Source organism: Vulpes lagopus, chromosome 13, assembly GCF_018345385.1.
Source record: "Vulpes lagopus strain Blue_001 chromosome 13, ASM1834538v1, whole genome shotgun sequence".
In the NCBI taxonomy this organism is placed as follows: domain Eukaryota; kingdom Metazoa; phylum Chordata; class Mammalia; order Carnivora; family Canidae; genus Vulpes; species Vulpes lagopus.
The window spans coordinates 31,015,757-31,038,210 of NC_054836.1; the positions used below are offsets into that span (position 1 = coordinate 31,015,757).

At 37.6% G+C, this 22,454-nt stretch overlaps 1 protein-coding gene across 1 annotated transcript in view; it reads left to right on the forward strand.

The window, feature by feature from the left end:
- Positions 1-22,454, forward strand: part of TSPAN13 (tetraspanin 13) — a 38,895-nt gene that overhangs the window by 12,485 nt on the left and 3,956 nt on the right. Inside the window, exons 2-5 of the mRNA XM_041728223.1 lie at positions 17,830-17,997; positions 19,030-19,110; positions 19,945-20,058; positions 21,316-21,429. Coding sequence (XP_041584157.1) covers positions 17,830-17,997; positions 19,030-19,110; positions 19,945-20,058; positions 21,316-21,429 — 477 coding nt within the window. The remainder of the gene's footprint in view (positions 1-17,829; positions 17,998-19,029; positions 19,111-19,944; positions 20,059-21,315; positions 21,430-22,454) is intronic.

Sequence of the window (22,454 nt, forward strand, 5' to 3'; positions counted from 1 at the left end):
TGGGAAAGTAAAGCCAGTCATAGATACTTTTCTAAGTGTGCTTTTTCCATTAGAGCTCTTAGAATCTCTCATTTTATTTTATTTTATTTTTTTTTAGAATCTCTCATTTTAGAAGTTCTTTCTATATGACACACTTCTCTTTGTTTTAAAGCAAAAACAAGAAAGGTTGGTGCTTCCTGCTCATAAAAACATTGCTATCAACAAGTTAACAGATCCATAATCTGTTTTTATCAGTATTCTGTCTCCCAAAGGAAGGAAACTATTTGTCATAGGTCTAAATTTACTTTCTATTACAATTGGTCTCATAGGAAACTGTTGTTATTATTGAACAAAGGATTCTTGCAGTTCCTTTGTCTACCAAGTCTAGTAACAAACTTAGGCTTTTGAGTTATGCAGTTAGAATTAATTTTATTGGCATTAATAATTTTTAGATCACTAGTTTGGAAGACTTCATATAGCCCTATTCTCTTCAAAATTACAAACCAACCATAACATATAATTACCACTACTCAGAAATAGTTTCATTACTATCTTTAAAGGGCTTCTTTTCAGTAAAAGTTAAAGAAACTCTGATAAGCAAATTTAATTACAGATATATCAGAAAACTTTGGGTGCTCTTTCTAATTTTAAAAACTAATTTTGAATACTTGAGGGCTTTGTGTTGCAATGTATTAGAAACATTAGCCACACAGAACATAACATTTATTTTTTTTCAATTATTTTGTTAAAAAACTAACAAATTTGGGGATTTTTGGAAAATTGACTAGCTCAAATAAGTTTATGTTTGGATAGTTTTATCGTTGTGGTCATAACTGCAAAATTTATTTGGGATTGGACAGTTAACTCTGTGTTCTCTTCCACCTTACAAAGAGAATGTGTATTTGTGTGTTTGTCAACATGCCTGTGCTTGGGAGTTGGGTTCAAGAAAGAGAGACAGGGTGGTGTTTTTTTCCCACATGAGACCATCCAAGTGTGATCGATCCAGAGCCCCCCTTTTTTTTTGTTATTGTTGACAGAAGTTATAGCTTTCTCCTTGTTGGATCCTTCAGTGTGTAGCATTTCCTTTTTTTTTTTTTTTTTTTAAATGGAGGCTAGGGGCAGCCCAGGTGGCTCAGTGGTTTAGTGCTGCTTTCAGCTCAGGGCCTGATCATGAAGCCCCGGGATCGTGTCCCACGTCAGGTTCCCTGCTTGGAGCCTGCTTCTCCCTCTGCCTGTGTTTCTGCCTCTCTCTTTCTCTCTCTCTCATGAATAAAGAAAATCTTTTTTTTTTTTTTTTTTTTTTTTTTTTTAAAAAGAGGCTATACTCGAAATACTCCTTGAATTTATAGAATTGGTTGCCCCCTTTTCACCAGGGGCAAAATATACCTAATGAAAACTTCATAAAAATGATAAAATAATTATATTTAATCATAAAAGGATTATGGTGCCTAAGTGGCTCAACCAGCTGAACATCTGACTTTTGATTCCAGCTCAGGTCATGATCTCAGGATTGTGAGATTGGGCTCTGCATCAGGCTCAACACTCAGTGTGGAGTCTGGGATTCTCTCTCTCTCCTTTTCCCTCTGCTCATCCCCCTGCCCTCATGCTTGCTCTCTCTAAATAAAAAAATAAAAAAATGAAAAAAGTATTTTAAAAAAAGATAATTTATTCAAAATTAAATCTAGAAGGCAGCCAAGTATTTTAAAACTTGAAAGTCAGCGTTGGGTTAGAAAATAATAATAAGTAGGCATTACTTTTATATATCCCTGGTAGGATCTAATATGTTTCTTGAAATATACTTTTATCCTCTGTTGTTAGCCAATCTTTCATATACTTTTCAGGTTTTCAAATAATGTTTCCTATAAACAAATCCACTTCCTATAAAATTGTACTCTACATCCTAGTTGGCTAGGGTTTTTTACATTATTAGTCTACTATGTAATTATTAGTCCAAAATAAATATAAGATGAACCTAAATAATTTTATTTCTTTTCTTCATTCCCATAATAAATATTAATTGAGCATCAAGAGCAGTAAACAAAACCAGAATGTGCTGCCTTCATGGGTCGTACATGTATGGAATGAGTAGACGATAAGCGAATAAGTAAATTACACATCAGATGGGAAGGTAAGAAAGTGCTGTGGAGAAAAATAGAGCAAGAAGAATGAAAAATAGTGAGGCTGTGGGTGGGTAGGGAGGATAAGTGTGTATTTAGTATATCGTCAGGATTAACCTGCTTGGGACGACAACCCTGGGACAAGGATTTGAAGGCAATGAAAGACAAATATCTAGGAGAAGTGTTCCAGAGAGATGGAGCTTTGAAAATATCGAGGAAGAGGAGTATTCCTGGTTTATGCAAGGGACAGAGATAAGTCCATTGTGACTGAGACTGGATGAGGGGGTGGAATGGTGTAGGATATGAGTCGGAGAAAGTGTAAGATGCAGATGATGAAGGGCCTTGAGACCACTGGACAGATTAGAGTTTCTCTACGGAGTGAAACGGGTAGCTATTGGTAGCTTTGGGTCTGATTTTTCACTTAGAGATTGTCTAGCTTCTGAATTGAGAATGGGTTATAATGGACAACAGGGGAAGTAGATCACATATAAGACTACTGCATTAATTAAGCAAGAGATGTGGAGGGTGTGGACCAGTGTGATATCAATGTAAGAGAAATAGTCCGATTTGAGGTGTATTTTGAAAGTAGGGCCAACATGTTTTCTGATGGATTGGAACAGGGCATGAGAAAAAGAGAGGAAGCACGAATTACTCATGATTTATGGCCTAAGCAACTGGCAGGATGGATCTTCTATTAATAGGAAGATTGTGGGTGGAGAAGGCTTTGGGAGGCAGAGGAGGGGTTCAGTATTAGATGTGATGCCAATCACATACTCAAATGGAGATGTCATAAAGCAGTTAGACTAACAACAGTGGGGTTCAGGGGAAAGGAGTAGCTGGATGTTTAAATCCTGGGAGCTGTCAACATAGACAGTGGTATTTAGAATTAGTACTGGATGAGATCCACAGGGTAGTGAGGATAGATGGAGAAGTGCAGTCATCTGTGGAATGAACCAAGGGCCCTTTTATAGTAAGAGCTTCAGGAGACAAGAAGGAACCAGGAAAGGAGCCTGAGAAGGTAAGAGGAAAACTAGAAGTTGGTACCCTAGAAGCCAAGTGCAAGTCATTTTATGGAGACAGATTTGAACATCTGTCTCAAATGCTGCTAAGTAAGATGAGGACTAAGATTTGGTCCTTGAATTGGTCAGTGAAGTCATTGGAAAGAGCAGCTAACCTGCTTTTCATGTGACAAATGCTCTGCCCCTCAATAATATGGGGTCCTAATTACTTTTCCTCTGCTGATTGCCCAATACAGCCCTGGCATATGGTTGATGTTGAATTAACTGAATGAGAGAATCAGTGCGGGGCTATTGTGCCCATAACTCCACTTCTTATATCCCAGAACTCCACAGCAGGAAGGGGTAGGGTGCCTTTTGAACTTGGTTGGCAGCTGTGAGTGCCACCTCAAACTGGTATCTTTGGAACACGACAAGTCAAGATCCCTTACTTTTAATTCCTGTTATATAATTTCTTCTTAGCAGATGTTATGTAATATGTATATGTATTTTGTGCCCGATGAAATATCAAATCTTCTTGGCACCATGGAAAACATAAGGAAGAAAAATATGTGGCAAAGTCATTTCAGGCTTCCTTGTTTCATTTTCATTCTTCAAATGAAACAAGGAACTGAGGTCCTGGCATCAACACTAAATGTCTGGACTTTTAGCAATATCTAGATTATTTATAGAATTTTCAAATTTCTACCCAGATATTTGGCATCATAGAAACACATGCTTGATCATCACTGAGTTGTTCTGCAGTTTTTCACGTTAGGTAGAAGTTCAGACGGATAGTTTAGCATTCAAGTGTAATTGCTCATGATGAATATTAAAGCATATACAGGGAAGATAGTCTGGGGCCTTTGCTTTCTTTATGTGTCTGTGGATGCTTGTGTACATTTTGGTGGTATAGTTCCTCTAAACCTGATTCCCATTTAAAATTTCTTACCCTCCACTACTATCACAACTTCTCTCTCCTATTTTTGTCCTGACAAAACATTTTTAAATAATTTAATACAAAATTGAATCCAGTTTTTTCAAATGTTCTATATTCCTCTTTTGTCCTCAAAGCAATTCACTTTGGTACAATTCAGATGCTAAAAAAAAATGTAGAAGTAATTAGAACTATTTTAGGGATAATTCAAGTTTCTCTTTGCATCTTATTTTGAAATGTGGATTTTCATGAAAGAATGTAAATCTTTTTATTGGTTATATATAAAGAGATAATCTGAAACATTAGGCTGAATTTCTTTCCCTCAAATATTAAATCGATTAGGGAATAAGCATTTATCTGTCTTTAAAGAGTAATGAGCAATATCATGAGCTCTTTCATTCAGCAGTGTATTTTGAGTACCTCTTCTCTACCAGACACTTTGCCAGGTGCTAGGAATATTAGAAAAACATGTGCCTTGCTTATATGGCACCTAAAGTATAGAAGGCTCATTAGAAGAATTTGTAGTATGGCTGGAGGTGGGGAATAGTGGCTAATGAATTACCTCCAGCAGTGATCCAGGCTCTTCACATCCTTGGATGTGTTAGCTTGGGATTTGGACTTTATTCTAAGATTAGAAACAACAGATCCCCAGCCTAGGAATGAGCAGATCCTACTGGCTTTAAAAAAAAAAAAAAAAAGACCAAAGACCACCATATTAGGAATAGAGTCCAGCTCTAGGTAATAGAAACCCAGCTACTGCTGCTTAAAATAATCTTTATTATTTGCATGTAGGTATATGTCCAGAAGTAGGTAGCCCAGAGCAGGGGCGTAATTGAAGGATCTTATCAGGGTCTCAGTTGTCATTGTTTGCCTGCTCTACTGTTATGTAACTTTCTTCCTTTTCACCAAATTGCATTGGCAACTCTAGGCATTTTAATTTGTTCCGTTCCAGAAGAAGGATGATACTGTAAAATGCTTTTCCTTGGAAAGGTGTGTCTTGTTGAAACGGTTTTATTCAGATTGTTTACATACCATAAGCTATACATATTTACAGTATAAATTTAGTGAGTGTGTGTGTATATATATATATATATATATATAAACCTCTGAGCCCCAGTACCACATTCAAGACCTTGAACATATCTATTACCCCCCACAGTTTGCTTATCCTCCTTTGTAATCCCTCTCTTCTGCTGCACAAGCCCTGCTCCTACTGCAAGCAACCACTGACCTGCTTTGTGGTACATTTTAGTCTGGAGTTGAATTTGGTAAGTCTAGGAGGATGTTTGCAGACAGAAGATGGTGTAGGGCATTTCCCTGGGTCATTGATTTCCCTTCTTGTTTGTCCTTAGAGAGAAGTTTCTGGGAGGTCTTTTCATCTAAAAGGTAGTGCACATATTTTTAAAAGCCTATATTTAAGGTGAAGGACTTAACAGTCTATGGGAAAAAAAAAAAAGTCTATGTAGGGAAGGTGGTCTCAATTGTACAGGTAGATAAAATCTCTGCAAGTTTGAAGATACTAAAAAAATTTATGATAAACACATTGGAAGATGAAGCTTGTATTTATCAGAATTCTTTATGGGTCATAGATGAGCTAAAAAGAATGTGTTGACAAGAGAGCACAAACTTTTGAAAGCATACATAGAATTGGGACATCCAAATAGTTGGATTGTTAAGTATGGCTGGATCAGGGGTCTCAGAAAAGGTCAGAACTCTCTTGCTTCTTTTATATACTAGCTCAACTTGATGCTGCTTAGATTCTTTTTAAAGATACCTCTTACCATGTGCCAAGATAGCCACTGATAGACTCAGTTTTAATTGTCCTTATAGCTTGCTATGCCAGAGGAACCCATTTACTTTTCTTTCAATATTATTGTATTATGGAATGGAACATACTAATTGACACCATTGGTTTATGGACCTTCCGTGGACCAATCACTGTGGATAGGAGGATGAGCAACCATGATTGATAGGCCTGTGTTGTGTGTGTCTGCTGTTAGTAATGGTCTTATGAGGCCTGTGAAACACTGTGATTGAGGTTTACAAGAGATGAGTATTCTGGGTTATCAAGGCAACACATGGCTATTACATAGGCCATTCCTCTTTTGGACAGTAATTTGGTTCTTTTGTTCCTAATTCTAGAATAGTCTAGCAATGTCATCATTTTAAAAGTTTAGTGTAGTGGCCTAATATTCCAACACACTCCTAAGCTAGATTATAAAGATCATTATGCACAGCGTATGTTTTTCTTTGTTCTCTCATGGCGTTGCATGTATCCATAAGTGTACAAACACGTGTTTATTAGTTTTAAAAAAAGGTTATGTGCAAGAGTGATGTTAAACACTTTAAATTCTTGCTCCCTTACTCTGGGCCGTGCACTGTGCCCTTTTGTGTGAATGTAGGTGTATGTGACAACATTTCTAGGTTGGGTAAAAGGAAAATAAAAGGCACAAAATAAGCTAGCATTTGGTAGTTAACTGATAGAAAAGTCCTATGAGTAGAAGACTTCAGTGTTCTTTTTTAAGTGGCTATCCAGCGAGGTTTCCTAGGGAGTAAGTTAAAGAGATGCTATGCAAACCCACAAGAATCTGGCTACAAAGGAAGAACTACATTTTATGCATTATAATGTTGTTGTTAGTATTATATCTCAGTGTTAACAATTACTTAAATATAATGCTATGCACTATGATAGGGCTCTACAGGGGAAAAAAAAAAAAGTGCACCAGGCAGAAAGTTTGCCACAGTTCTGGCCTCTGTCATTGGGCATGTAATTTTGCTACTCAGATTTATCATCTGTAAAATGGAAGAGAACAGATCACTGGCCAGATTCTTGGTGTTCTCTGAGTTTGTGCTGTTATGTGGGCCCTGGTTGGCAATTGCTGTGTCCCTTCTACAAGAATCTTACTCAGAATCCATCCCTGTGTGAACTGTTGCTTCTGCCACCACCTTCTCCTCTCAGGACTTGCTTGGGAAAGTAAAGCCAGTCATAGATACTTTTCTAAGTGTGCTTTTTCCATTAGAGCTCTTAGAATCTCTCATTTTATTTTATTTTATTTTTTTTTAGAATCTCTCATTTTAGAAGTTCTTTCTATATGACACACTTCTCTTTGTTTTAAAGCAAAAACAAGAAAGGTTGGTGCTTCCTGCTCATAAAAACATTGCTATCAACAAGTTAACAGATCCATAATCTGTTTTTATCAGTATTCTGTCTCCCAAAGGAAGGAAACTATTTGTCATAGGTCTAAATTTACTTTCTATTACAATTGGTCTCATAGGAAACTGTTGTTATTATTGAACAAAGGATTCTTGCAGTTCCTTTGTCTACCAAGTCTAGTAACAAACTTAGGCTTTTGAGTTATGCAGTTAGAATTAATTTTATTGGCATTAATAATTTTTAGATCACTAGTTTGGAAGACTTCATATAGCCCTATTCTCTTCAAAATTACAAACCAACCATAACATATAATTACCACTACTCAGAAATAGTTTCATTACTATCTTTAAAGGGCTTCTTTTCAGTAAAAGTTAAAGAAACTCTGATAAGCAAATTTAATTACAGATATATCAGAAAACTTTGGGTGCTCTTTCTAATTTTAAAAACTAATTTTGAATACTTGAGGGCTTTGTGTTGCAATGTATTAGAAACATTAGCCACACAGAACATAACATTTATTTTTTTTCAATTATTTTGTTAAAAAACTAACAAATTTGGGGATTTTTGGAAAATTGACTAGCTCAAATAAGTTTATGTTTGGATAGTTTTATCGTTGTGGTCATAACTGCAAAATTTATTTGGGATTGGACAGTTAACTCTGTGTTCTCTTCCACCTTACAAAGAGAATGTGTATTTGTGTGTTTGTCAACATGCCTGTGCTTGGGAGTTGGGTTCAAGAAAGAGAGACAGGGTGGTGTTTTTTTCCCACATGAGACCATCCAAGTGTGATCGATCCAGAGCTTTGCTTTCTGTTATAAGTCAGTAGAGCTATTACAGTTATTGGCTACTGCCTTCAAGTGTATACCACCTTCGTCTGAAAGCCTTCCTTTTTCCTAAATGGGAGCACATCATAGGAGAGAATGTAGACAGTCTTTGAAAAAGCAGAGATGAAAATTAATATGAAATATTTGAGAGATGAATGAGAATATCTTGATTTATGTGGCTGTGTTTGAGGAATAAGGGAAACAAAGGCTGGATGAGGAAAGTTGGATCAATTTACAGAGGAAAGCAAAGCAGGAGAAGTTAGAGTTGGTGCCGTGGTGAGAAAGGAGCTTTTCAAGATTGGCTTTATTTGAGAACTATTTCATGTGCAGGGAAAATATTATGTGGACTCCTGTGAACCCAACAGGCTGATTCCTAAGATGCCAGTGTTTTGCCACATATCCCCCTTTTTTTTTTTTGGAAGTTAGGTGAACACAGTTCAAGGCCCGTGCCATCCCCTTTCCCATTTTTCCCCTTCTCAAAAGTTGTCACTGTCCTAAAATCAACATCTGTTGTTTCCATGCACATTTATATATTTCGGACAATTTGACCTATTAGTCAACTACAAAGAATATAAGGTGACTTTTCTGGGATGCCTATGTAGCTCTTGATTTCAGCTCAAGTCATAATCTGAGATTCATGAGATGGAGCCTGGTGTCTGGCTCTGCACAGGGTGTGGAGCCTGCTTAAGATGCTTTCTCCCCTCCCCCCCACCTTAAAAGACATAAATAAGGTGACTTTTTGTGCGTTTAAAAATTAAGTGGTATGTCTTACCGTATTTATGTAATTTACTTCATTTGTTTGAAATTTATTGATTTAATAGAAAGACCAAAATCATTTGTATTCTGTGTGATCACGTCAGAGTTTACAAATGTCATAGTTATGGTTTCTGAGGTTGTTGAACATTTTTTACTGCGACACACAAGGCTGCAGCAAAATCCTGACGTATGATGTCTAGTTGGGGACATGGGTATTTCTTTTGGGTATTATTCTAGAAGCAGAATTGCTGGCTTAGTATGGGATACATATTTTTAATTTTCCTAGCTGCTGCCAGCTTGTTCCATGAAGTGGCTATAAAAATTTATGCTTGTATTTCAATGAGTTCTAAATTCTCCACATCTTTGGTGGCATCAGGCTTAATTTTTCCATTCTGGTGCATATGAGGTGATTTCCCATTGTTCTGATTTTTGTTTTTCTGTTATATAATGAGATTTAACATCTTTCAGGTATTGATTGTCTTTAGGATGATTCTTTGGTGAATTGTCTCTTATTACCTTTGGCTACTTTACTGTGTGCCTTTTGTCCTTTTAAATGGATTTGTCCTTTTAAATGGATATATATATATATGCTGGAAATAGCCTCTAGTTCTAGGCTTTCCTACATTTGTCTGATGATTTTTATTATATAGAATTCGAAAATTTTAATGTGTATAGTGTGATAGGTAGAACACAGGATCTGCAGCCATACAGCCTGGGATCATATCCCAATTCTAACCCTTCCTTACTATGTACTTTTGGCCAAGTTACTTAACATCTTTCTGCATCATGTTCCTTGTCTGGAAAATGGAGGCAGTAGTATTGCCTACCTCTTAGGGTTATTGTGAAGATGATATTGGTTATTGAATGTAAAGCACTTAGAATACCTCCTTGCATGTAGTAAACACATTAGTATGATACTTGATTTGGGGGGTTTTGTGTAAGAAGTTATTCTTTAACTACAAAGTCAAAACATTTTTCTGTTTTGTTCGAAAAGTTTAAGTTTTGCTTTTATATTTAGGGTTTAAATCAATGGTGTGAGGTAGGGACTACTATTCTTTTCAAAATGCTTAGGTAATTGTCACAAGGCTATTTATTTTTTTCTTTTAGATTATTTATTTGAGATACAGAGGATGAGAGAGAGAGAGAGAGAGAGAGAGAGAGAAAGGCAGAGGGAGAAGCAGGCTCCATGCAGGGAGCCCGATGTGGGACTCGGGTCTCCAGAATCACACCCTGGGCCGAAGGTGGCGCTAAACCGCTAAGCCACTGGGGCTGCCAACAAGGCTATTAATTAAAGCCACCTCTTTCCCTACTGATTTGGAATTCTGTCACCTTCAAAGCCTATACTGTTGGCTTATTTAGATCTGTGTCAACTACTTGATTTTGATTATTGAACATTTGTAATAAATTGTGATATTTGGATTTTTAACTTATTTTTTAGTTTTATTTCTAGGTTTAATTTTATTAATTAAAAAAATTAGGGGCACCTGGGTGACTCAGTAAGTTAGGAGGCTGCCTTCTGCTCAGGTCATGATCACAGGGTCCTGAGATCAAACCCCACATCAGGCTCCCTTTTCATGGGGAATCTGTTTTACCCTCTCCCTCTGCCCTTCCTGCTGCTCTCACACTCCCTCAAATAAATAAATACAATCTTAAAATATAAAATGAAATAACCTGTCCAAAAGATGTAGAGCCAGGTAGGCCCAGGTTTTGCAGAGCATGGTGAAAGCAACAACAAAGAGAGAGCCCAGGATGGTTGCTTGTCAGCACTGACAAAGGTTGATTTGCTACTAAGAGCATTTCTTATGCATGGTGCTGGTGACACTGCAGCTGGGCTAAGAAAGAGTGGAGAAGACACAGCCTTTCTTTCTTTCTTTCTTTCTTTCTTTCTTTCTTTCTTTCTTTCTTTTCTTTCTTTTCTTTCTTTTCTTTCTTTCTTATCTATTTATTTCAGCCTATTTAGTCTTAAAAATGTTCTTAGCCCTTTGGCGACAGGTAACATTTATTCTTTCATGAAAATTAATGGATTATTGTATCAAGTTCCACCCAAAAATATCTTAGAGACTGACTAGCAATACATTGAATTTGTAGGCTAAATTGGAGGTGAATTGATGCTTCATTATAATGTTTCCACTCATGAACATGTTATATCTCTTCATTTAATGCAGTTTTTTGGAGTGTTTTTAGATTTTATTTATTCATGAGGGACACGCAGAGAGAGTTAGAGACATAGGCACAGGAAGAAGCAGGCTACCCACTGGGAGCCTGATGCAAGCCTCAATCCCAGGATCACAACCTGAGCAGAAGGCAGATGCTCAACCTCTGAGCCACCCTGGTGTCCCTAATGCAGGTTTTTATGTTCTTCAATTAATTCCACAATTTTCCCCATGAAGGTCTTCTACTACTTTTCTTAGATTTACTTATATGTACCTGAGATTTACAGGGCCTATTATGAATCACATTGTTAAAAAAATTAGAAAGTCTTGAGGGGGGGTGCATTAGCATGTTATTGACATTTGTATAGTGTTCCTATTTATAGTAACTTTTCTCATTTTTACCAGTTTTAATATTTGCAGTCTCTTGGATTTCCCATGTGGATACTCCTATTAATATGAATAATGGCAGCTGTGCTTTCTCCTCATCTTTAATTTTCACTCTTACTCAGTTGTCTAAGATCTCCACTGCAACACTGAAGAGAAAGCGTGATAGCACCCTGGTCTTACTCCTGAAATTTGAAGGAAATGTTTCTCACGTTTTATCATTGAGTATGATTTTTTGCTTTGGGTTTTTGATAGCTATTCTTCATCAGTTAAGGACATTTTGGGGACTTATGTTCTTTTTCTTAAAAAAGTAATTTTGTCAAAGGCCTATTATCTTTTTCTTTTTCTTTTTTTTTAAAGGAAGCTTGATTTATCTTTCCTATAATATCTTTCTCTTCTTTCTACTTTCTTTGGCTTTGCTCTGTTTGGCTCTTTTTCAAGTGTCTCTCTCTTTTTTAAAAGATTTTTATTTATTTATTTGAGAGAGAGAACAGGACAGGGCATGAGCAGAGAGGAGAGGGAGAAGCAGGCTCCATGCTGAGTAGGGAGCCTGATGCAGGGCTTGATCCCAGGACCCTGGAATCATGACCTGAGCCAAAGACAGACTCTTAACCGACTGAGCCACCCAGGTGCCGTTCAAGTCTCATTTTTAAATATAGTTTTGTTTTGTCTATATTGTTTTTTATTTTTTATCTTTTTAGTCAGTTTAAACATAATTTTAGTCTCATTTGGTTAATTCTATTACCTCAACGTCTTGAGGGCTCTAACTCTTGTGCTATGTCTGTTGTATCCCTCTACTGGAAAATTTCTTTTTTCTTATGTGTTTTGTGATTTTTGATAGAAAAATTTTTACTTTTTTCTTCGGGAATGGTGTGAGGGCTAGGATTTGCAAATGTCCCTCCTGAACCATTTTGGATTTGCTTCTGTGAGTTTTCCTTCTCTAAATCCCATCACTGCCTTTGATTAGCTTTTATCTAACTTGCTTGGCTTGAAGCTTCCTGCATGCCTGGCTAGTGACATTTAGACTCCAGACATTTAGACTCCAGACTTTCAAAGCTTAGAGTTTCTCTTTGTTGCAAAAAGCTTTTAGAAGGCACTTGGAAATCTTTGTTATCATCCTGGGGGTGGTGGTGTAGTTTTTGTATAATACTGAAAATACAGCTTTCTAGAAAAGCTTGTTATGTAAGGGTCTTAGTTCTCCTTCCCAGTCCTGCCTGGTTTGAAACTCAAGTCCCTCCTCTTCAAGGACTGTTCTGGTTGACAGACTCCTTTCTACCCTTGCCATCCAGAACTATTGCTCTCCTGCCCTCCCACCCTACCCCACCCCACCAGTTGTATGCTTACAGTCCTGACTTTGCATTTCCCCTTCCTTTCTGGCCTATAGGACTTTCCTATAGTTTCTTGGTGCTCAGGTATATATTTAAATAAAATATTATAATCTTTTTCAATATTTTAAAGTATTTGCAGGAAGGAAGATTCTATGGTAGCTCAGTTGCCCATGACCCTAGGACCTTCTAAGGTAGGCTGAATAATATCCCTTTGCCCCCAAAGGGGCACATCCTAATCTTTGGATATGGATTGTTATGTTACATAGCAAAAGGAACTTTGAAATGTGATTAGGCATTTGGAGATGGGACGATTAATCTGGACTATCTGGGAAAGCCCTATGTAATCACAAAGGTCCTTTTAAGAGGGATGCAGGAGGGCTCTACTCAAAGAAAGATGTGCTTAGCGAAACGGGTTGTACACTAGGATTTGAATATACTATGCTGCTGGCTTTGAAGATGGAAGAAGTGGTTGCCGGCAATGGAATGCAAGTGTCTTCCAGAAGGTGGAAAAAGCAAAGAAAGGGATTGGCCCAAGAGCTTCCAGAAGGAATGCAGCCTTATTGACATTGTGATTTAGCTTAGTAAGACCCATGTTGGACTTCTGACCTCTAGAATTGCAGCAGAATAAATTTGTGTTGTTTAAGCCACTACACTGGTGGTAATTTGCTAAAGTGACAATAGGAAACTGATATACTTTCTTCAGTGTTTTTACAGGAGTGCTTGGTATTAGTGATAAGGATAGACTGACAACAATGGTGGAGACGTAGTGGAGTGAACTTGGTGAAAAATACTTCTAACAGAGAGGTCTATTGATGGGAGTATCCTCTTTTTTCTCTTACTTAAAAAAAAATAATCAGGGACACCTGGATGGCTCAGCGGTTAAGCGTCTGCCTTTGGCTTAGGGCGTGAACCTGGGGATCCGGGATCAAGTCCCACATCAGGCTCCCTGCATGGAGCCTGCTTCTCCCTCTGCCTGTGCCTCTGCCTCTCTCTCTCTCTCTCTCTGTCTCTCATGAGTAAATAAATAAAATCTTAAAAAAAAAAATCAGAGCAGAGAAACTTGTATATGCTTTAGATAATGTTTTCAATAATAGCATAATGCCTAATCTGAGACCTGGAATTTCTTATTGATATGATAAAGTATCCCTTTCTTTCAGCTGTAGATGTTGTTTTTCAAAAGGGAAAATATTTTCATTATTAAGGAGGCTGTAAGTTGGTAACAGAGCAGAAGACAATTTTCTCATTTTGCTGAGATGTTGTTGAGATCTAAATAAAGGATTTGGTCTTGTAGGAGGGTGCTGATAGGGATACCTGAATACTTCAGCTGCATGGTAGGATTCTCTTAGTGGTAAAATATAGGACAGCTTTCTGTAACAGAGGTTCCTGACTTGTCCAGTGCTCACTGTGTGAATTGTTCTGTATTAGTTTCCTAGGGTTTCTTTGACAGATTACCACAAACATGGTGGCTTAAACACAATAGAAATTTATTCCTGCAGTTGAGGAGACCAGAAGTCCAAAATGAAAGTACCATCAGGGTTGCACTCTCTCTGAGAGCCCTGGGGGAGAAGCTGTTCCTTGCCTCTTCTATCTTCGGCTGCTGTTGGCATTCCTTGGCTTGGAGCCATACCACCCTCTGCCTATGTTGTTACATGGCTGTCTCCTCCCTGAGTGTCTTCTTCTCCTTCTCTCTTACAAGGATACTTGTGATGACGTTTAGAGTCTACCTGATAATTCAGGATAAGCTCCTCCTTTTAAGATTATTAATTTAGTCACCTCTCTTGCTATATAAAATAATATTTACAAAATATTTTATATTCTTTCATTATATATATTTATTATAAATAATAGTTATATTCTCTTCTTTTGTTCTATAAGGTCATATTCACAGTATGGTCATTTTTTTCAGCCTACTACCTGTGCCTTTACTATTTCTATGCAGTCTTTGGCCTATTCTGTTTATCTGGACTTTTTGGATTATTGTTCTGTCCTCCAACCCATCTTGTAAAAGTACTGGTAAAGCAATTTTTTGTCCCATTATAATTTTTTATTCTCTCCTACACTGACTAGAGCAAGGGTCAGCAAACTGGCTGATGGGTCACATCCATTCCACTGCCTGTTATTGTATACCTGCCAACTAAGAATGGTTTTCTATTTTTAAATGATTAAAAAAATCAAAGGAAGAATAATATTTTGGTGCACATTAAAATCACATGAATTTAAATTTCAGTATCTGTAAATAAATTTTTTTTTTAATTTTTTATTTATTTATGATAGTCACAGAGAGAGAGGCAGAGACACAGGCGGAGGGAGAAGTAGGCTCCATGCACTGGGAGCCTGATGTGGGATTCGATCCCGGGTCTCCAGGATCGCGCCCTGGGCCAAAGGCAGGCGCCAAACCGCTGCGCCACCCAGGGATCCCAGTATCTGTAAATAAAGTGTTATTGGAACACAGCCCTGCTCATTCGTTTGCTGTTGCTTTTGTATTACAATAGCAGAGTTGAACAGTTGTGGCAGAGGCCTCTTGTATGATCTACAAGGGTAAATGATAAATATCTGACCTTTTACAGAGGAAAGTTGCCAACCTTTTTTCTAGTAGGGATATTTTTGTCTCTGGCTTTTAGTGTGTAGTGGGCACCAGTCATTTGCTGTTGAATATTTGACTTGTAAGAATTTCGTTAATATAGTAAGGATTTGGTATGATTCCCAAAAGAATTTTTTTAAACTATGAGGTTAGAAGAATTGTAATTACTGTATTATTCATTCTTCTGATCTTTTTTGGCTCTAAGACTCAGAGAGAGTGATAATCCTGCTTCCAAATTTAATTGAATTAGGAAATAAGCATCAGACTCAGGAGTTAAGGTTGGCAAGTGTGCTGGTTAATTTCGTGTGTCTATTTGGCTAGGCTGTGGTGCCCAAATGTTTGGTTGAATGCTAGTGTAGCTATTGATTTGAAGGTATTTTTTAGACTGAACATTTACACTCAATTGACTTTAAGTAAAGCAGATTACTCCCATTGTGGTATGCCTCATCCAATCAGTTGAAAACCTTAAGAACAAAAACTGAGGTTTCCTAAGGAAGACAGAATTGTGTTTCAAGACTGGATCATGGAAGGCCTGCCTGAATTATCAATCTGCTGTCCTCCTCCAAATTTTGGACATGCTGGTCCCACAGTTGCATGACCCGATTCCTTAAAATAAATCTCTATTTCTAAGTACATATCCTGTTCTTTTTCTGTGGAGAACCCTGACTGATACAGCCAGTTACTCTGATGTGTTGAAAATATGGAACACCTTCAGCATTTGGTCCTGTGGTGCAGTGCGGATGCTGAGGTGAAGGCCTGTCCTCGCATCCTCTTACCTTCTTTCACTTGTGGAGGGAAACATGCTATATTTGGATAACACAGAGTCAGGAATAAGCTTGCTGGTGGTGGAGCAAAGGACTTTTTCTCAACCCAAGATAGCTGGAAGTCATGAGAAGATGGAGAGTGAAGAGATAGAAACGAGACAGAAGCAAATGGACCTGCTGATAAGGAGCATGTAAGAAAATGAGAGGGACCAAACAATTTCTGGGTGGCAGTTTCTGAGAATTTCTTCCCTTCTCCCACTGAGAACAAAGGTTTCTGGTTATACTAGCTGCAGTGGAGAACACTAAGTCCATGTAACTCCCTAACTTGGTTCTGTCATGCTACAGACAGTTTCTTTCCTTCTCAAGATCTGCTTGATAATCAATGGATAAAAATACAAATAGATGGAGTTGTCTGGTGGCTCAGTTGGTTGAGCATCTGCCTTTGGCTCAGGTCATGATCCCAACGTCCTGGGATCGAGCCCCAGAGCCCTATGTCGGGCTCCCTCCTCAGCGGGGAGCCTCCTTCTCCTTCCCTCTGCCCTTCCCTCTGCTTCTGCTTGTGCTTTCTCCCATGCATGCTTTCTTTCTCTCAAATAAATAAAATCTTAAAAAAAAAAAACAAAACAATAGTTGTTCTGTTTGTCAATATTTCAGTTTTACTTGTATCTGTACACATGTAAGAAGTTGGAGATACTAAAATATTTAAAATTTGTGTTCCTACACTATGATTACATGTATAAAAACTTAGATATTTGAGTAAAAATCCATTTGAGTGAATGGTGACTTATATCTTGAAACAATGTTTATTGGGTCTTGAAGTGGTGCTAGAAAGTATATTTTAGGTATTTTGATGCCTTTCAACTGTGTATGGTTCTGTCATCCACTCACTCCAGGAAATGGTTGACTCTCAGTTGAAGATATTGCCTGGTTCCTGTCCCACAGCCTCACCCCCAGCCCTCCCACATACCTGTTTCAGCTTTATGTTCTATCACTTCATCATAATCTTTACATGGCATGCTCTTTATTTGCTATTCTAAAGAAATAATCATAACTTTGTTTTACAGGTAATGACTGACTTTGAGGCATGCATCCTGCCTCTTGGTTTTATTTTACCAGTATATAAATATATGGAGTATAAAATAGTTTTGTCTTGCTCAGAATACCACTGTACTCAAAATAGCTGAAATGTTTCACATTGTCCTACAGGTTTGAATAATCTCTCTCTGAATTCTAATAGGATGCATGGTGACACTGAAAGCAATTGTTTTCAACACTTTGAGAAATTTTTGACTGCGAGGCCCGGGTTCCATGATAGACAGGCGAGAAATGGGGCCTTCCTCCCAAGGTTCTCCCAGTCTCCTAGGAGAGACAGGCTTGGCAACAGAAGGAGAGTGTGATGAGGGGAACAATGGAACTATCTTTGAAGAACCGTTTACAGGGGATGAGGAAGGCATCACAGAGGTTACAGACTGCCTGAGTTTGAAGGAAACACAAGTGATTTCCATGTGAAGTAATCAATAAGTTGGACTGAGATATTGGCATCTAGGAGTTTTACATGTGCCATGATTTCAAAAGCTTAGGTAGAAATTATTTAGGCTTAGTAAACCAGATGACCTCTGAGGCTTCATAATAATTTCATAGATGATTATTAGTTTTTTTTTTTAAGCATGACTGAGGATTAATTTGTTAATACAGTACAATACTATCTACTAAGATCTTGTGTGTACTCTAGTATTGAGTATGAGTAGTCATTTGTAAGATACTGAGAAGTATTCTTGATGTTATATAAATTAATATTTTCTTTCCCTCTTTCTCTTCCCCCTGTCCCATCCCTTGCCCATTTGGTTGTTTTTGCAGTTGGTTAGTCTGTTGCTAATTGGAATCGCAGCATGGGGCATTGGTTTTGGGCTGATTTCGAGCCTCCGAGTGGTTGGTGTGGTCATTGCAGTGGGCATCTTCCTGTTCCTGATTGCATTGGTGGGGCTGATTGGAGCGGTAAAACACCATCAAGTGTTGCTTTTTTTTGTATCCTTTTTTAAAAGAGAATTTTTACTCCAATTGAGTTTGTTCTTAACGTTTATTGATTATTCTTTTGATAATTACAACTGATTTAGAATTATCATTAGGAAATTGTCAGGGAGGGGACCTGGGTGGCTCAGTGGTTGAGCGCCTGCCTTCAGCCCAGGGCGTGATCCTGGAGTCCTGCATTGGCTTCCTGTGTGGAGCCTGCTTCTCCCTCTGCCCGTGTCTCTGCTGGTCTCTCTCTGTCTCTCATGAATAAATAATAAAAATCTTAAAAAAAAAATTGTCAGGGAGTAACTCTTATCATGCCCTATGTGTATTTGTTTAACTAACATTAGGAATGTTTCTTAGGGTGAAATTATTATTATTTTAATTTATTTTTTAAAGATTTTATTTATATATTCATGAGAGACACGCACAGAGAGAAGCAGAGACATAAGCAGAGGGAGAAGCAGGCTCCATGCAGGGAGCCTGATGTGGGACTCCATCCCAGATCACGCCCTGAGCCAAAGGCAGTCGCTCAACCACTGAGCCACCCAGGCGTCCCAGGTGAAATTACTGTATATGTTCCCACTTTATCCTTTGCACATCATGAAGAATGTATTCTGCAAATTCAGTATAATCCTATTTATATATTGCAAATTTGGAGTTAAATTGAATTGATTCAGTGACCTCTAGATCCTTTCCAGAAGGTTAATATGTGGTTGAGAATTTCAATGATTCGTTTTTAGATTTTAATATTAAGAAACCTTAAATATATTTATCTATATTTATTTGTTTTATATATGTAAGAATTTTTATTTTAATCTAAATGAAATTCTAACAGATCAGCTTTTAGTTAAATATTAGTATTTTTTATTATGAAATATCTACAGTGTATTAATGAAAATAATAATCGAGTGTGTTCTCAGTGAACTTTCTCCAGGTGCCATTTGTTCTGTTTTCTGGTTGAATTCCTTCTAGTACATTCTGAAGTTGTCAGTACCTCTATTTTATGTTAAGAATATTGAGAAATGCCTTAACTTGAATTCTCAGTACATGATTATTCTCTTACTTGTATTTATCGTCCAGTTTTCTGTATCATGTGCTTGCTTAGCCCTGAACGAGGAGCAACAGGTAAGCAAATATTTTTTTTCTTTTACTTTATTATGCCTCATAGTATGTGTAGGAAAAATGGGGGAGAAAAGATTGGGATATAAGATAATTCCTTCTTGCTCAGAATGGCATTTCACTGTTCACAGCTAAAATCTGTTGTTACTGGTTGCATTAGTGGGACTGATTGGAGCCCTGAAACATCAGGTGTTGCTATTTTTTTTTTTTTTGCATCCTTGAAGTGAAATTTTCTCTTCATTGGGTAAAAAGTGCTACTAGTAAAAGATGTTCATGTTCACCCAGTCTTTTCCCACCACTATACAATGAAATGTTTGAGATTCCATTCTAGCAATGACACTTTCCAAACTCTTAATCTGTAGAAGTATATGCATCTCGGTTTATGGCAGTGGAAAATGTGTCTTGTTTCAGTCTAACAATCTTTTGAACTAAGTGCTTCTTTTTTTTTTTTTTAAGATTTTATTTATTTATTCATGAGAGAGGCAGAGACACAGGCAGAGGGAGAAGCAGGCTCCATGCAGGGAGCCTGACGTGGAACTCGATCCTGGGTCCCCAGGATCACACCCTGGGTTGAAGGCGGCGCTAAACTGCTGAGCCACCCAGGCTGCCCCTAAGTGCTTCTTTTTAAATGCATGTAAAAATTAAGACTTTTCATTCTTGAGATAGAAATGGTGCTTTCCTTTTTGTTACAAATTTAGGTATTACCCTTTGAAAACTTTTAATCATCTTACAAAGAGTATTTATTAAGGTACATTAGTTATTAAAAGTTGCAGGCTCTAGTTTTATACATTTTGTGCAGGGGTAACACATTTTAATGTATATATTAAATACATTTTCTAGGGTCAGCTTCTGGAAGTTGGTTGGAACAATACAGCAAGTGCTCGAAATGACATCCAGAGAAATTTAAACTGCTGTGGGTTTCGAAGTTTTAACCCAAATGACACTTGTCTGGCTGTAAGTACAAAATATAAAATACTTTTTGGAGATGTATTACATACAACAAATAATGATTAACATGAAAGAAATGGAATTTCTGTTGCTGAGTTGTATTTTTACAATGCTTTGCATATACCTATATCATATTCCGTGTATACTATTGTATCATTTGTCTATTCTCAAGTATCTTCTCGTGAGAGTACTAAATATTCCAGAGACGGCCAGACATAGGTGCTTGTGGTACTTTACCCCTAATTCCTTTCCCATTCAATTCCTCTAGGAACAAGTTGTGAAAGAAAAATAAGCAGATTAGCCTTAGAGATACAGAAGAGCTGTGTAAATAACTAGGTTTTGAAGCAGGGTAGTAGGAGAGTAGTGTATTCAAATCTTTGGGCTCCAGTTAAACATCCCAGCAGGGAGGATACATGGGACCTAACTCCCTCCTTCCCCATGACAACTTCCTGCTCTTTCTGTGTGGGAGTTGAGCTAGCAATGGACAGGTTGGAGCCACCCAGGCCAGACCCCTATATGAGAATAGACTCAGAGTGTGACCCTCCTAGGAAGTTCACACGTGTTTATATTCCGGGGAAACTCCTATCACTGTCTGAGACCGGAGCTGGATTTTTCCCTCGATGAGGCCTCTTTTGTGGGATTATTAGCTTTTTAGTGCTATGTGACACATGAACACCACCCATGTGTTGTCGTCAGTTTCTATGAATCAGGAACAGGGGAATGGTTTAGTTGGGTCCTCCACTTAAGGTCTCACCTGGGTGAAATCAAGGTGTTGGCCAGGCCTGCAATCTCATCTGAGGCTTGGGGTACTCTGCCAACCTCAGTGGGTGTTGGTGGAATTCAGTTTCTGGTGGTCGTAGTGCCGAAGTCCCATTTTCTTACTGGGTGTTCCTTAGTTCCTAGAGGCTGCTCTCAGGTTCTAACTATACAGCCATCTTATAATATGGCAGCATCAAAGTTCAGTATGATAATCTCTCCATTCTGTTAAGATGATGTCTGGGTAACCACCCTGTGAACATTGCAGTGACTGCATCATTTTCACAAAACCCATCCACACTCAAGTGGGTGTGATTACTTGGGGAGTGTAAGCTGGGGTTGGGAATCTTTGGAGCCATCTAAGAATTTAGGATACTACTAAACAGCCAAGGTCCCAATTGGGTATAATACTCTAGTCACTCATTTTTAGGTGTGTTCAGTGTTTATCTGCTGTCTGTAATTGTACTTTGAAATAAAAGTCCTTTTTTTCCCTTTTAATTGATACAGAGCTGTGCCAAAAGCAGCCACCCATGCTCACTGTGTGCTCCAATAATAGGAAAATACGCTGGAGAGGTTTTGAGGTTTGTTGGTGGCATTGGCCTCTTCTTCAGCTTTACAGAGGTGGGTGCAAATAACTATCTTTCCACTTTTGTCATAGGGATTTCTGTTTTATATGGCAAGAGGGCATGGCATTTTGCCTTAGCATGGCCCTTAACTTTTGGAATGTATCAATGAATATTCTCATGGAGAACTAGGATTATAATCAGAGGAGCCCCGGCTTGAAAACAGAAAACCTCATGGATCTAGGTTTAATTTTATACAGGGCAAGATGCTTGACTATTAAATTATGTAAAATGTAATGAACAAATGAAATGAATTTAGACCAAGTTATTTCTAGAGTCTTCTATTTGTAGAGTTTTATGATAAATTAAAAATTTAGATTTCATTTTGGAATAGGAAGGACATTCAGACTATTAAATATAAATATTATACAACAGACACATACATATAAAGATATGCTTTAAAAAATTGCCTTCCAAGCCCATCCCTCATTATTTCTAGCTTTCCAAAACTTACAGATAAACAGTATTAATTTCTTATTTATATTACTTGATATTTATATAATACTAATATATTGATATTTATATAATACTAATATATATATCATATTAATACATTGATATGTAATATATGTGTCTGTAAGCAAAACCACACTCATATTGTTGGATAGTTTTGGAAGAATGCTAATTCCTTTTGCAGTGTTTTTATGAGGCTCTTGATATCTTTGGATGTTTTTTGATATAGCTGAGTTGACAATGTGTATCAAAATTAATTTTTGAAAAATTCATACATTCTACTTACAGTGCTTTATTTCTTGGAGATACTCCTATAGCTATGTAAAATGAATAGACAGGAATGTTTATTGCTTGTAACAGCAAACCTGTGGACCATCTTGTGGTCTTCAGTAATGAGCTGGTTAAATTAGAGTGCTGGGGAAGGAATAGTTTCTCTGCCCTTCAGGTTCCTTCTATCTAGGTTAAGACGTGAGAAATCACTGACAGGAGAAAATAAAATTTAGGGGATGCCTGCGTGGCTCAGTATTTCAATGTCTGCCTTCAGTTCAGGGCATGATCCCAAGGTCCTGG